Source organism: Fundulus heteroclitus, chromosome 19, assembly GCF_011125445.2.
Source record: "Fundulus heteroclitus isolate FHET01 chromosome 19, MU-UCD_Fhet_4.1, whole genome shotgun sequence".
Taxonomy (NCBI): Eukaryota; Metazoa; Chordata; class Actinopteri; order Cyprinodontiformes; family Fundulidae; genus Fundulus; species Fundulus heteroclitus.
Genome location: NC_046379.1, coordinates 21,377,868 through 21,390,486, shown reverse-complemented (window position 1 = coordinate 21,390,486; position 12,619 = coordinate 21,377,868). Strand labels below are relative to the sequence as shown.

At 40.5% G+C, this 12,619-nt stretch overlaps 1 protein-coding gene across 5 annotated transcripts in view; it reads left to right on the top strand.

Annotated features, from left to right (window-relative positions):
• LOC105935372 (serine/threonine-protein kinase PAK 2) overlaps positions 1-12,619 on the top strand; it is a 23,043-nt gene extending 10,424 nt beyond the window's left edge. For all 5 annotated transcript variants that reach the window (XM_021323174.2, XM_021323172.2, XM_012875736.3 and 2 more), the window contains 12 exons: positions 5,204-5,351; positions 5,434-5,450; positions 5,551-5,661; positions 5,790-5,910; positions 6,020-6,083; positions 6,919-6,967; positions 7,113-7,225; positions 7,307-7,424; positions 8,492-8,591; positions 8,705-8,901; positions 9,525-9,662; positions 11,522-12,619. In XM_021323174.2, the coding sequence (XP_021178849.1) occupies positions 5,204-5,351; positions 5,434-5,450; positions 5,551-5,661; positions 5,790-5,910; positions 6,020-6,083; positions 6,919-6,967; positions 7,113-7,225; positions 7,307-7,424; positions 8,492-8,591; positions 8,705-8,901; positions 9,525-9,662; positions 11,522-11,608 (1,263 nt within the window). In that variant the 3' untranslated portion in view covers positions 11,609-12,619. The remainder of the gene's footprint in view (positions 1-5,203; positions 5,352-5,433; positions 5,451-5,550; positions 5,662-5,789; positions 5,911-6,019; positions 6,084-6,918; positions 6,968-7,112; positions 7,226-7,306; positions 7,425-8,491; positions 8,592-8,704; positions 8,902-9,524; positions 9,663-11,521) is intronic.

Here is a 12,619-nt window from a genome sequence, read left to right as displayed (position 1 = left end):
TAAGTGTCTTATGGTTCATTACAGTGCCTTGCACTAGTATTCATACCACTGAGCTATATTATACACTGGAGTGCTAATCGCCCGCTGTTAGAACGAGTCGCTTTGAAGCCACCAGACGCCATATTGGTACTCCCTATTTTCCCCCAGTAACTAGGGAATATGTGCGCTACAACATCGAATAACGAGGATTTTGTCACGTTCAGGGGGGGCTTAAAACTTTTAAAATGTCAAATGCCATATACTTTTATGTTATGTTCTAAAACTATCAAGTACTGAGAAAGGAATGTGCTGAAGTATTTTGCATTTTATTTATTTATTTATATATATATATATATATATATATATATATATATATATATATATATATATATATATATATATATATAACATTTATAAATATATAAATAACAATATACAAAAACATATATTTACATATATGTATACATATATATACATATATACCTATACACATACTTATATATACATATATATATTTAATATGAATAACATGTAAAATATTTCAGCACCTAATTTCCCAGTAGTTGATAGTTTTAGTACATCCACTGACTGTAAAATTACCTGTGAAACGTTTTCACACAGCCAGAAAACTGCTTGTTGTTGAAACCAAATCCTATGGGATTCTGTGAGAGTAGGGAGGAGCAAGATGCCGGTCAGTGACTTCAGTTTTTCGGCAAAATCAGCACTCCAGTGTATTATATAGCTCAGTGATTCATACACCTTGGACCTTTTCAGATTTTGCTACAACCACACATTTAAATGTGTGATCTCTATACAATTAATCAAAGCAATCTAGCATCCTCAAATGAAAGAAAAAGGACAGCTTTGTGCATGAATGCGCTGATGTTTTTCAGAACTTTGCAATGCCTCTTATTACATGGCAAAATTGTAGTGGGCAAAGTTTACATTGATGCCATGTAAACAGCGCTCTATTCTGGGGTTGAACAAAAGATTTACTCTGGGGTGCAAACTCTGGATATTTCAGGCAGAAGCTGGCACAGGATTTTACCTCAGTGCAGGTGCTGAGTGTCTGTGTATGTGTGCATTTAGGCCGTAGAAGGAAAGTTCAGCAAATAGCACATTTGTGCTGCGTTTTTGCTGTCTTTGCGAGGAGCCATATTGGGTGTAGGGGGGGCTTTCTGCCTCATGTCGCCGCCTTTGGTTTTGCTTTATATTTAGAATATAAACTGAAGGCTCCAGCCTTCAAAAATAATGAATTAAACTGAGGGGAAAATTCTGAAAAGTGCGGCATGCATTGGCATTAATAACCCTTAACTCTGAAACTCTTAAATAAAATCTAGTGGAAGACTCCTGGTCATTACAATCTAATTATATGTTATTTAAAGCGTAACTCAACCTCATGTAAAAGCATATTTCCGCCCCCAAACAAATTTGAAAAACTCAGAGTGGGCGGGGACACGCGGGAACGGGAGGAGAGGGGGCTGTGTTAACGATGCAACCGTTAGCTTGATTTTTCATATTGAATCATGGAATCATTTGTAAATCATTCATTTGTTTGTGCCTCCTGTTCGAGCCGCTACAGGGACACTGATCTGGGGCTGCTGCTCTCTGTCTCCTGGCTGGCTGTTGCAGCCACGGAGCGCGGATATCCAATATCCAACCTAATACTAACTTCACCGCGGTCTCACAGCAGCCCCTTCCCAGCTGCCTCAAGACACTAACGGCAGAACAATTGGTTGCTTTCTCATAAATTTGCCAATAACACATAAAAATTTGGTAGATTTGTTCCTAGTCGCTTTTTTAATAAAAAAAAAAAGTCCCTAGAGGGTTTGAAAAGTGGAACAGTGATCGCTATGGAGGCACAAGATGGAGGGAGTTGTGTTTTTTTTTTATACCCCACAGCGGAAGAGCTACTAACGTCACTAGAACAGAATTACGTCACATCACCCGAAAACAATGTTAATTCGAAATTCAAGACCACCGTTTAACCCTAAGAGGGATCCGCACTGACGATTTTAGACACAAAAGCGGGATTTCAACAAATATAGACTAATTTTTCAAAAATAATGACCAATGATATGAAGAGAGTACTATAAGACAACCATGTTAACAGTTTATTGGCAAAAAAAATTATTTGGTGAGTTGGGGATGAGTTACCCTTTAATCTCTAAATTGGGGTTGGGCATTTATATAAAAGAAAAATCATATAGAAATTTTATTACAATGTCCTCTTTTAAAAACATAGCTGTTAAAGAAAAACCTTACCAAAGACTTTAGGCAAAAATAAATCTAATATTGTATAATTTTGCCAACATACTATTACTTAACTGTATCACATTAAGAACATGAATGACACACGTTCAGTTCCAAACCCCTTTTCCTTAGTAAAAGAAAAATGCATTTAAAATGCAAGCAATAAAACACCTAAGTCAAATTCACTCATATTACATAAAAGGGACGTAACAGTATGAAAATTTAGTCTCCAGACTGTTGCCTAGAAACCAACCGGTTAGTCGAGCACTTCAAAAGAGGGAAGAGTGGAAAAGAGTGACGCCACGTTTGATAGAAAACCATAAAAAGTGGCGTTTAAAGTTTGCCATGACCAACGTCAAGAACACGGCAAACATGTTCAAGAAGGTGCTCTGCTCAAAGTTGCGGTTTTTGGCCTACGTACCAAAATGCCATGTGAGGCAGAGGACTAACAGACCATCATCATCCATGCACATGGTGGTTTCAGCATCATTCTCTGAGGGATGCTTTCCATCAACAAGATGATGTTTCATCCAGTTGATGGACAGCACCCAACAGGGATGGGGAGGAATACTAATGTATATCTGTATTGCATGTTTTTTTTTTTATATTTTTTTATACCTGGATTTTGCTGCTTTATGTAAAGATAATAGAGGACACTAGAACTTTTACAAATGCAGACAGCTGAATTACCCTGAGACGCCAGACAGAGTCTCCTGTTTATAAGAGAATCTGTCTCGGCTTTTAAAATAAACACATATAAACCACCTAGCTTCCTGAACTAGCAGCTGCAAGATCCTTATTAGTGCTGTAGCATAGATGCTTATTGTAGCACATTTTGCTGTTAAGGTTCAAGAAAAAGATGATCATTGTTACAAATGGCTAAAATCCTATTGTGATGAGAAGTGATCCTTTAATCAAACCATCCAGTCAAGTATATAATGTACCAACTCTTCTCCAAACACTTCCACCATGCTTAACTCTGACTCATGTTACCTACCAAACACTGCAGTGTTGTAGAAGCTTTGCCTGTTATGCATTATATGTGGATACTAGGACAAAAGCGGTAAAGCAGAAACAGTTTAGTTTATTGTTCTGTGATATATTTTAGTTTTCATTGTGAGATTGCCAGCTCTAAATCACATGTTCTCTTTTAGTATTACCTTAGGCTGCCATATGGTATTAGTTTGCCATGCATGCTTTAAAAATATATTGTAATGACCAGGAGTCTTCCACTGGATTCTCACTTTGATTACTAAGTTTAATGTTTAAAGTAGCCCCTATATTTCCTTATATGTGAATTATGAAGTGCTTAATTAACCTAATTACACAAGCAGAGTGTTATTTAGTGGCATCATCTGCTTTTCTAATTTTTTCCTAAGAAGGTGCTCTCACAGAAGCAAGTTAGACTTTTGTTTTCAGTGATTTGTCTTTATAGCAAACTGTTTCTCCCAACACCCTCTGACAGGGCTAATCTTTTTAATTCTGCATTGTGTATTGCAGATCGCTATCGTTAAATCTCTAAATTTCTGCCACAGTCAGCTTTACAGGAACTTCTTTTCTGATTAGGAAATTTGCATTTTCATTTGTATTGTACCATGTATTGCATTATTAAACGAATGTAAGTAAAGCGTTTTTTTTTTCTTCTATTTTTTGCTCTCCGTTTTTCAGTTTGTTCAGCATGTTCAGAATCTTTTAATAAGTTATCCATGACTTCCTGTTTCTCTGTGGTTTATATGTTGTGACACAGAGGCCCATTTCTCAACCCCTTTTCAAAATGGGAAAGAAATAGAAATATAATTTATTGTCCTACAGTGGGGTAATTCAGGAGTAACAGCGGCATAGTGACAGGCCAATAGAAGCACGCAGATACTCATAAATGGTAAAGAGTGTACAGGAAGGGCATATTTGAAACATAAAAAGATAATAATGCATAATTAATAAAAAACAGCATACTTGGGCCGTAGTGGTGGCAAATGGGGAATGCATCCAAAACACAAATACAGAAGCCTTGGTCCTCAGTGTGGTCTTCTTTCTGGTCCATGGACCTTTGCCACACAAAACATCTGTGTATATTTGTGCAGAAAAAAAACACAACAATAACTATTTACTATTTACAAGACATAAAAAAAGTTTCTTGCATCTTCACCGGTGTTAGTGTGGTGGACCTGCATCTATGGACATCCACCACCATCTCCTTGGTTTTTGCCATATGGGAGCAGATGATGGTTCTGCTGGCACCAGTCCACAAACTCCCGTGTCAACTGGTTGTCCACCTAGTCGGCGTCACCCGTGATGAGGCTGACTATGACAGAGTGACCTGAGAACTTCTGAAGATGGCAACCCGGGGAGTTAACGGAGAGATCTGCAGTGTAGAAGGTGAACAGGACCGGTGCCGGCACAGGTCTCTGACGGGCCGCCGGAGACCAGAATGTCAGAGACGCAGCCGTGCCGCAGGACACAAGTGCTGTTTTAAAACAGCCTTACCTCAATGAGAGTGAAGGATGGCACTCGTGACTTTCAGTGTTTTTGTGAACCCACATATTTTCACAGAGCCAGATATGTCTGTGCTGCTAGTTAAATGAAAGTGCAGGAGCCGTTTTTTTCCCCAGCCTGTTCACCAGCAGCGTGCAGCAACAAGTGGGGGAGGCAAGGCAGGGCAGGTTTATTTACATAGCACCTTTCACACAAAAGAAAAGTCACAGTGGCTCACAGAGACGCCAAAGGAGAGGTAAAAAGAAAAAAAAGAGACCTTAGTAGAACACAAATGTTAATAAGCACATTTTAAATTTTAACAAAAGTATGGAAGTTTGACATTTTGGATGTGTAGAGTTGTGTGGAGTTGATTTTGCTGAAAAGCACCCGTGACTCTGGGTTGCTGGCTGTGTTTATCGTGTGTTCTGATTTGTCTTACCCCCCTTAAAGTGCGGATCCAGATCATTTTATGCTTTGCCTGCATGTCCTGTTTGTCCAGGGAATGCCGGAGCAGTGGGCCCGGCTCCTTCAGACCTCCAACATCAGTGAATCGGAGCAGAAAAAGAATCCGCAGGCTGTCCTCGACATTCTCAAGTTCTACGACTCCACCAGCGGGAAACAGAAATATCTCAGCGTTTCTGCTCCAGGTCAGTATTCCATCCTTATAGTAAATAACTTCAAGAGTAGCTTTAGAACTTTGTTTTAAACGTTAATTTTTTTCTCCTTCAGACAATGATTCGCAGTTGGTGAGTGTCTCCTTTCGTTATTTTCACGTGATTCATTTTCTTTACGTTAAGCTATTCCTGGTCTTAATTTTGTTTTCGTTGTCTATTTTTGCTGCTGCAGCCTGGCAAGAAAGGCGTTGCTACCTCCCCATTAGCCAGAGATGGCGATGATGATGACGACGATGATATGCCACCGCCGGTTGTGGCACCGCGGCCAGACTGCACAAAATCTGTGAGCATGATTTAGATTCTGGTAGAGGAAGCTGTATTTCTGAATATCTCCATGAAACTGGAACATAATTCAACAGTTTTGGAAGCCTTTAGAAGAATGTAAAGCTACTTTTCCCTATTTTTTTTAAGGTGTACACAAAGTCTGTCATTGATCCAATCCCGGCCTCAGAGCCGGACGGTCCAAAGGCAGCTGACCGACAGAAAGCAAAGGGAGGCAAGATGACTGATGAAGAAATTATGGAGAAGCTAAGTAAGTTTGACGCACGCACATATTTAAAGTCAGACATCAAACAAGCTACATTTATTTCTTCCTACTTTTTATGTCCCCTTAATAATTTATTTGTCTTTGGGATGTTTAGGAAGTATTGTCAGTTTTGGAGACCCTAAGAAGAAATACACTCGCTATGAAAAGATCGGCCAGGGGTGAGTCAGGATATTATAAAATCCAGTTCTGAGGTGTGCATTGTCCTGTTGAAACCAAACATTCACGTTTCAACAATGCGACCCAAACGGTCTCCCTCAGATGAATTTAAATTGCGTAGGACGCTCAGGAACGACCCAAGAACCATCCGTAGCTCAAGCCTAACATGAAGTAGAGATCGCTGTAAAAGCTGCAGCGACTGAGACGGTGTTTACCGAGGAAGATCCCCTTCTCTAAAATTAACACCTTGAGGTGTTACTGAAATTTGCCGCTGCCCACCTGGACAAGCCCAACGCCTTTCGGAGAATGGATTTATTGTTAGATGTGACAGAGTGATGGTTGGAAACTTGAACAGAAGTGGGTCTTTCAGCAGGACAGTGATTTAAAACCCACATCAACCCGGGTTGGGCATGGAAGAACATTAAGATTAAGCTTTTGGAATGGCACTTACCTCAACTCAATGCAAGGTTTGTGGACAAAACTCGGGTCTTTAACTTGACTTTAAACATTGTTCAAACATACTGCCAGAATCATACTAGAAGCTTGTTGGTGGCAACAACACATTGATCCCTAAATTGCTGGGGGCGAATATATTTGTTTAAGCCTGTAATAGGACTTGCAGTTTAATGGATATAAGAAAATCCACTGTAAATTTAAACCAAAAATCTTTGAAGTTGGATAATCGGCCGTCAATGAAAACAATTAAAAGGCCAAAATGAATGACGTTGGTACCCGTGATGAGGGCATGTACACTTCTGACTAGGACTAAACAAGCTGAAGAAGAACAAAACAAATGAAGACTTTTGATTTACCTCCTAATTTCATCTTTTTTTTCAGAGCCTCTGGTACTGTTTACACAGCCATAGATGTTGCCACAGGACAAGAGGTGAGCTTGCCTTGTCTTGTCTTTGCCCCAACAAAGACTCCCTTCGTTTGGACCTCAGTGTTCGTCTCTCAGTCCGACTTTGTTCAAAGCAAATCAGTGAAGATGTCGGGGAAGCTCAGCATAAACTAAATGCTGTGGTTTACAGGTGGCCATCAAGCAGATCAACCTGCAGAAGCAGCCAAAGAAAGAGCTGATCATTAATGAGATCCTGGTCATGAAAGAGCTGAGGAACCCCAACATTGTCAACTTCGTAGACAGGTAACACTTGCTAAAGATACAGTAGAGAAAAGCGCTGAGGCCAAAGACCACAGCACTGAACGTTGCTTTAACTCTGCGTAGCTTCCTGGTCGGGGAGGAGCTTTTTGTGGTGATGGAGTACTTGGCCGGCGGCTCGCTGACCGACGTTGTGACGGAGACGTGCATGGATGAAGCTCAGATCGCTGCTGTCTGCAGAGAGGTAAAACTCATCTCACACCGATAAGGAAAAATAGTCACATGTAACGGTAGACCCTACTGCGAATGGGTACTATCACTCCTATTTTTTTCCACACTACAACAACAAACCTCAATGTATTTCGTGGTTTTGTGGTTTTCTCATTTTTTCCCCACTTGTATTACTACAAACCTGAAAAGTGTAGTGTGGATTTGTACTCAGCCCTGTTTTCTCTGATCAACTAAAATAACCAATTGCTATTTATTACCCTCGGAGGTATCGGCAGCCACATGCCAAATAGGGGTTAAAGTAAAGGGCATGGGAAAAGTTGCTCTGGTCAGATGAGAGTAGAGCAAATTTCTTTTGGCCTCCCTGCAAAATCCCAAGTGTGGTGGACTAACACTGCTTGAGTACACCGCCCCGATAGTTCAAACATGGTGGAGGCAGTATCATGCTGTGGGGATGCTCTTCTTCAGCTGGACAAGGAAGCTGATTGCACTGCATAAAACAGAACTAAAAATAGGTAATATTTTCTCGAAATTAGTGCATTTGTCCTTGATTTGAGCAGGTAAATAAGATTATCTGCCAATGGAATGAGTATTCCATTGGCAGATAACTTTATTTACCTGCTCAAATAAAGTATAAATACACTCATTTCAAGAAAAATTTACTTATTTTTAGTTCTGTTTTTGCAGTGCGGGCCTGATGCATGGTAATACTGGAAGAAAAATTGCTAGTGGCTGCAAAACACTCTAGGCTTGGGTGGAGGTTCACCTTTCAGCTGGTTAAGGATCCAAAACATAAAGCCAGAGCTACATGAGAATGGTTTAGACTAGTTTATTCATTTATCAGTATGCCAACTGGACATTAAGGATTTTATTTGTACATTTAAAAAAAGCTGCATATCTATTTCCTTCCACAATACGCATAAACCTGTTGGCCTAGCACACAAAATCCCCCAAAATACATTGAAGGTTGTGGTTGCAACATGAGAAAATATGGAGAAGTTGAAGAGGTGTTGATGCTTTTGCAAGGCGCTGGATGAAGTGTTGTTTGTCAACTTGCTGTATTTCTTCACTCTATGTGTTCAGGTCCTTCAGGCTTTGGAGTTTCTTCATGCCAACCAGGTCATCCACAGAGACATCAAGAGTGACAATGTCCTTCTGGGGATGGACGGATCAGTCAAACTCAGTAAGGAAGGAATCCATTCATCCGGACTGACCCTTTTGTTTATGTTGAGTACGTTCAGGCATCCCTGTCATAAATCTTCGTACCTAAACCCACTTTTTCTGCTTTTTTTGCAGCCGACTTTGGCTTCTGTGCCCAGATCACCCCTGAGCAGAGCAAGCGCAGCACCATGGTGGGAACTCCGTACTGGATGGCTCCGGAGGTGGTGACCAGGAAGGCTTACGGCCCCAAAGTGGACATTTGGTCTCTGGGGATCATGGCCATAGAAATGGTGGAAGGAGAGCCTCCGTATCTCAATGAGAATCCTCTCAGGGTGGGTGTGTCCCAGGAGGAGGAATAACCAGTTAAATGTGAATTTAAAGCTAATCCTTTATCTGTCTAATTCCAGCCGGTATGTGTTAACTGGCATTAAAAAAGGCCTCACAGCGTATTGCTGTCACTACCATGCTTAGGGGATAACATGGAGTTTTTTTAAGTTTGAGTGCTACCTGGACTCCTCCAAAGAGTCAAAATATCTGCATTATTTTTAATGGGCAGTGTCAGCATTTACAACATGCTGATCCTAGTGGAAATGTTTCTGAAAGTATGGATTCGTGTGTCTTAAATCATATTATTTGTATTTAATGGACTCAAAATCATAAATAGTTTTAGCATTCTCATAGTTTTACTACCTCTAATCAAAATAAACTTGTCCACATCCGCTTCAAGGCGATCCAATACCTTTTCTCTTGCTCCATCATGTGGCCAATAGTTGAATACCAGAGTTAAAGTGATCAACATAAAAAAAAAAAAAACTTCAAAGCATCCAGCAACGACTTAGTTGTTCTGTGGGTCTGGGTCAGAAATAAAAACAGAACAAAATAAACAACATAAATGATTTTAGAACCTTTTGGCAGATAATCCGATTTTACATTGCTCCACTGCTCTGATTTCCAGGCGTTGTATTTAATTGCCACCAACGGGACTCCTGAGCTGCAGAGTCCAGAGAGGTTATCTCCCACCTTCAGGTCCTTCCTGTCCTGCTGTCTGGAGATGGACGTTGAGAAACGAGGCTCTGGCAAAGAGTTGCTGAAGGTACAACAAAAGCTCTTTATTTCAGTCGTCTTCATTGTTCGCCAAAGTTTAATACTGCCTTAACGGGGCCTGCTGTTTTTCAACCATGTAGGACAATCAGTACTTATATGTTTAAGCCTCTTTCTTGAAAAAAGCTTGCTGTTTTCTCCACCCTTTGATAATACTTGCTTACTGCGGGTGATTTAGGGTATATTCACACGTGCCATGTCTCCATTTAAAGAGGACCAGAGTTTGTTTCCCCCCTGTTGATCGGGACCTTTTGTGTGGGTTTGAATACACAAGCAAACCCTCTTCAGGATCAAACAACCGGGCCGAGACCCACTTTTTGAGGTGGTCTGGATCTGCTTCTAAACAGACTCTGGTGCGGTTTGCTTCAGGTGTAACCCACCTGCAGAAAACCTACACATCTTTGGACTTAACAAGCCACCGTAGCTGTGAACGTAGTACTAACATCCAACCTGTTGCTTAGAATTGCTGCTGCCAGCATGCTGTGGGCCTCCTTCGGCTTGCAGGACGCAGTCCCCGACGGCATTCCAGAATTAGACGTGAAATGTTTCAACACCTGCATTAAAAGAGCTGCCGTTGTCACTCACAATGATTTAGCAGCTGTAATAACTGCACAAATATGCAGCGGTGCTGCACGCAGAATTTCCATCATAGCTTTCCTCCATTTCTGGGTCTGTGGTACATCCCGCCCCAGTAATGTCTGTCCAATGGCGGCAACAATCACCACACGCGTGGCTTTGTCACAGCTTATAGTTCATTTGTTTTTGGTCCGGACCAAAAAAGTGAATCAAGGGACTTTGCTGGTGTGAATACACACTAAAGGTCTCAGCTGTTTTCAGTACATTCTCCTGCAAGTATTACCTCATAATGTTATTGTGAGGTAATACTTGCACAACATTTTATAGTCCCCTACTATTACTTTTTACTTATACATACACTTATAAATAATTTTTATATACTGTATAGCACTTCTGGATAGATGCAAACCACATCGTTGCTTTGTACTTGTGATCGAGCAATGACAATAAAGTTCTATTCTATTCTATTCTATTCTATTCTATTCTATTCTATTCTATTCTATAATTGTTGATTTCTGACATTAAAATTGGATACCTAGATGCACATCACCTCTGATGAGTATCCCAACGTTGGTAAAGCAGAACCTTATGTTTCCATCTTGTTTAATGTGCTTCCGTATTCAGGGAGGGAGCCACAGCAAGTGGCAACTTGCACACAGACTTGGCAGAGTTTTTTCATCGCATGCTATTATTGATGCAACTGGGATTTGAACCCAGGCCCCCCGTATCAAAGACGCTGTACCACAGAGGAAAATTTCCCATCTTGTTTACTATTAGAATAAAGATGATTGGATAAAGCCAACGGACTGTTGCATCTACGTCTTAGGTTGCTGTAATTTGCTGTCAAATCAAGCCGTTCTTCTACCCTGGACGCCAGTCATTTCACGCTGTTTGGTTCAGAGCTCTGGCTCTACTTGTTCATATCATAGAAAAAATGCATTAGCATCATATACCTTTTATTTTTTTATTTTGAAAGTGCTGCATTTAGGTGTTTTACATCGTTCTTGATGTGCTTGTCCATTCTTTTTCCTGCAGGTCAGTTAATCTTCAACCCAAGTTGATAGTCTTGATATTATCTTTTTATATGTTTTCATCCGAACTAAACATAAACCCGAAGAGGACATTTTAACACGCTTGCAGTTGGAACGTATAAACATAGCAGTCACAATTACATTTATCAGAGGAGAGGATCGTGAAAGCTTGGAAATAATGTAAAGATTGACCGTATTGTATTAAACCGAGCTAATTTCTTGCATCCTTCCTGTTTCTCTGCAGCATCCATTCCTGAAGCTGGCGAAACCTCTGTCGAGTCTCACCCCTCTCATCCTGGCAGCCAAGGAGGCAATGAAGAGCAATCGCTAACCCAAACGCCGCCCCCCCCTCCCCCAACCTTGTGTTGAAAGACTTTAGAAAAAACAATGGACCACTAACTGTCTTTCAGTGGTTTATGTACATGACGATAAGAAACCCACCAATAATTATGTTTCTGTAGTTGCCATAAAATGCTGCTCCATTTTTCCCCTTTGTGTTTCTTTACTGACGCTCTTCTCATTATGCACCTGCGCCTTGCTCCAAAGCCGCACGAAGCAAAAGGGAGTTCCTCGCTGGCTGCCTGTGCAGCTCATGTTTCCTGAAACATACCTTATAAAGGCAAAGTCATTCTTGTTTGAGAATCTTTGCACGTTAAGAACATCATCCTACAGCTGTAGCGCTACAAAAATCCACTTATTTATGCAGCACAGGTTCAGTCCTCAACAGCGTTTATTGGGACACTCTTGTTGACAGGAAAAGAAAGCAAGGAAACATTCAGATTTCTGCTATTTGAACTCTGCGGCTACTTCGGGTGATGGTCTATGGTTACATGTGGGCTTTATGGTCCAGGAAATCTGAACGGAGCATGAAACATAAAGCCTTTGCTGTGCTGGGCCCCAGAACGGGACAGTGTTCTCTTTGTGCTGTGGAAGAACCACGTCAGTGTCCTGTTTGTAACCCGAAAATGTCAATTAAACTGAGCGAATGATGGAAATTTTAAAACCAAAAATATATAATGATGCAATTTCTTTTTAAAAACTGTTTTCTATTATCTGTACCATTCTTTTTTTTATATGTCGCAGCTCCGATGTTTTTTTTTTTTATCTCAAAACATTTTTTGTACACAGTTTCCAGTTCTTACTGTGGGCACAATCTTTATAGGCTCATCTGAATGGAGGTCACTTCAAGAAGAAATGTGTTTATTCCATGAAGCCTTAAAGCCAAACTTTGGTCTTTGTATAAATGATCTTTTGCTTATGTTTTCCTAGTTATCTTCCTTGACGTTTGTCTCGATCTGTACAACACAAATATCATCTGTAGTTTATTAAATGGTAAGCCGTA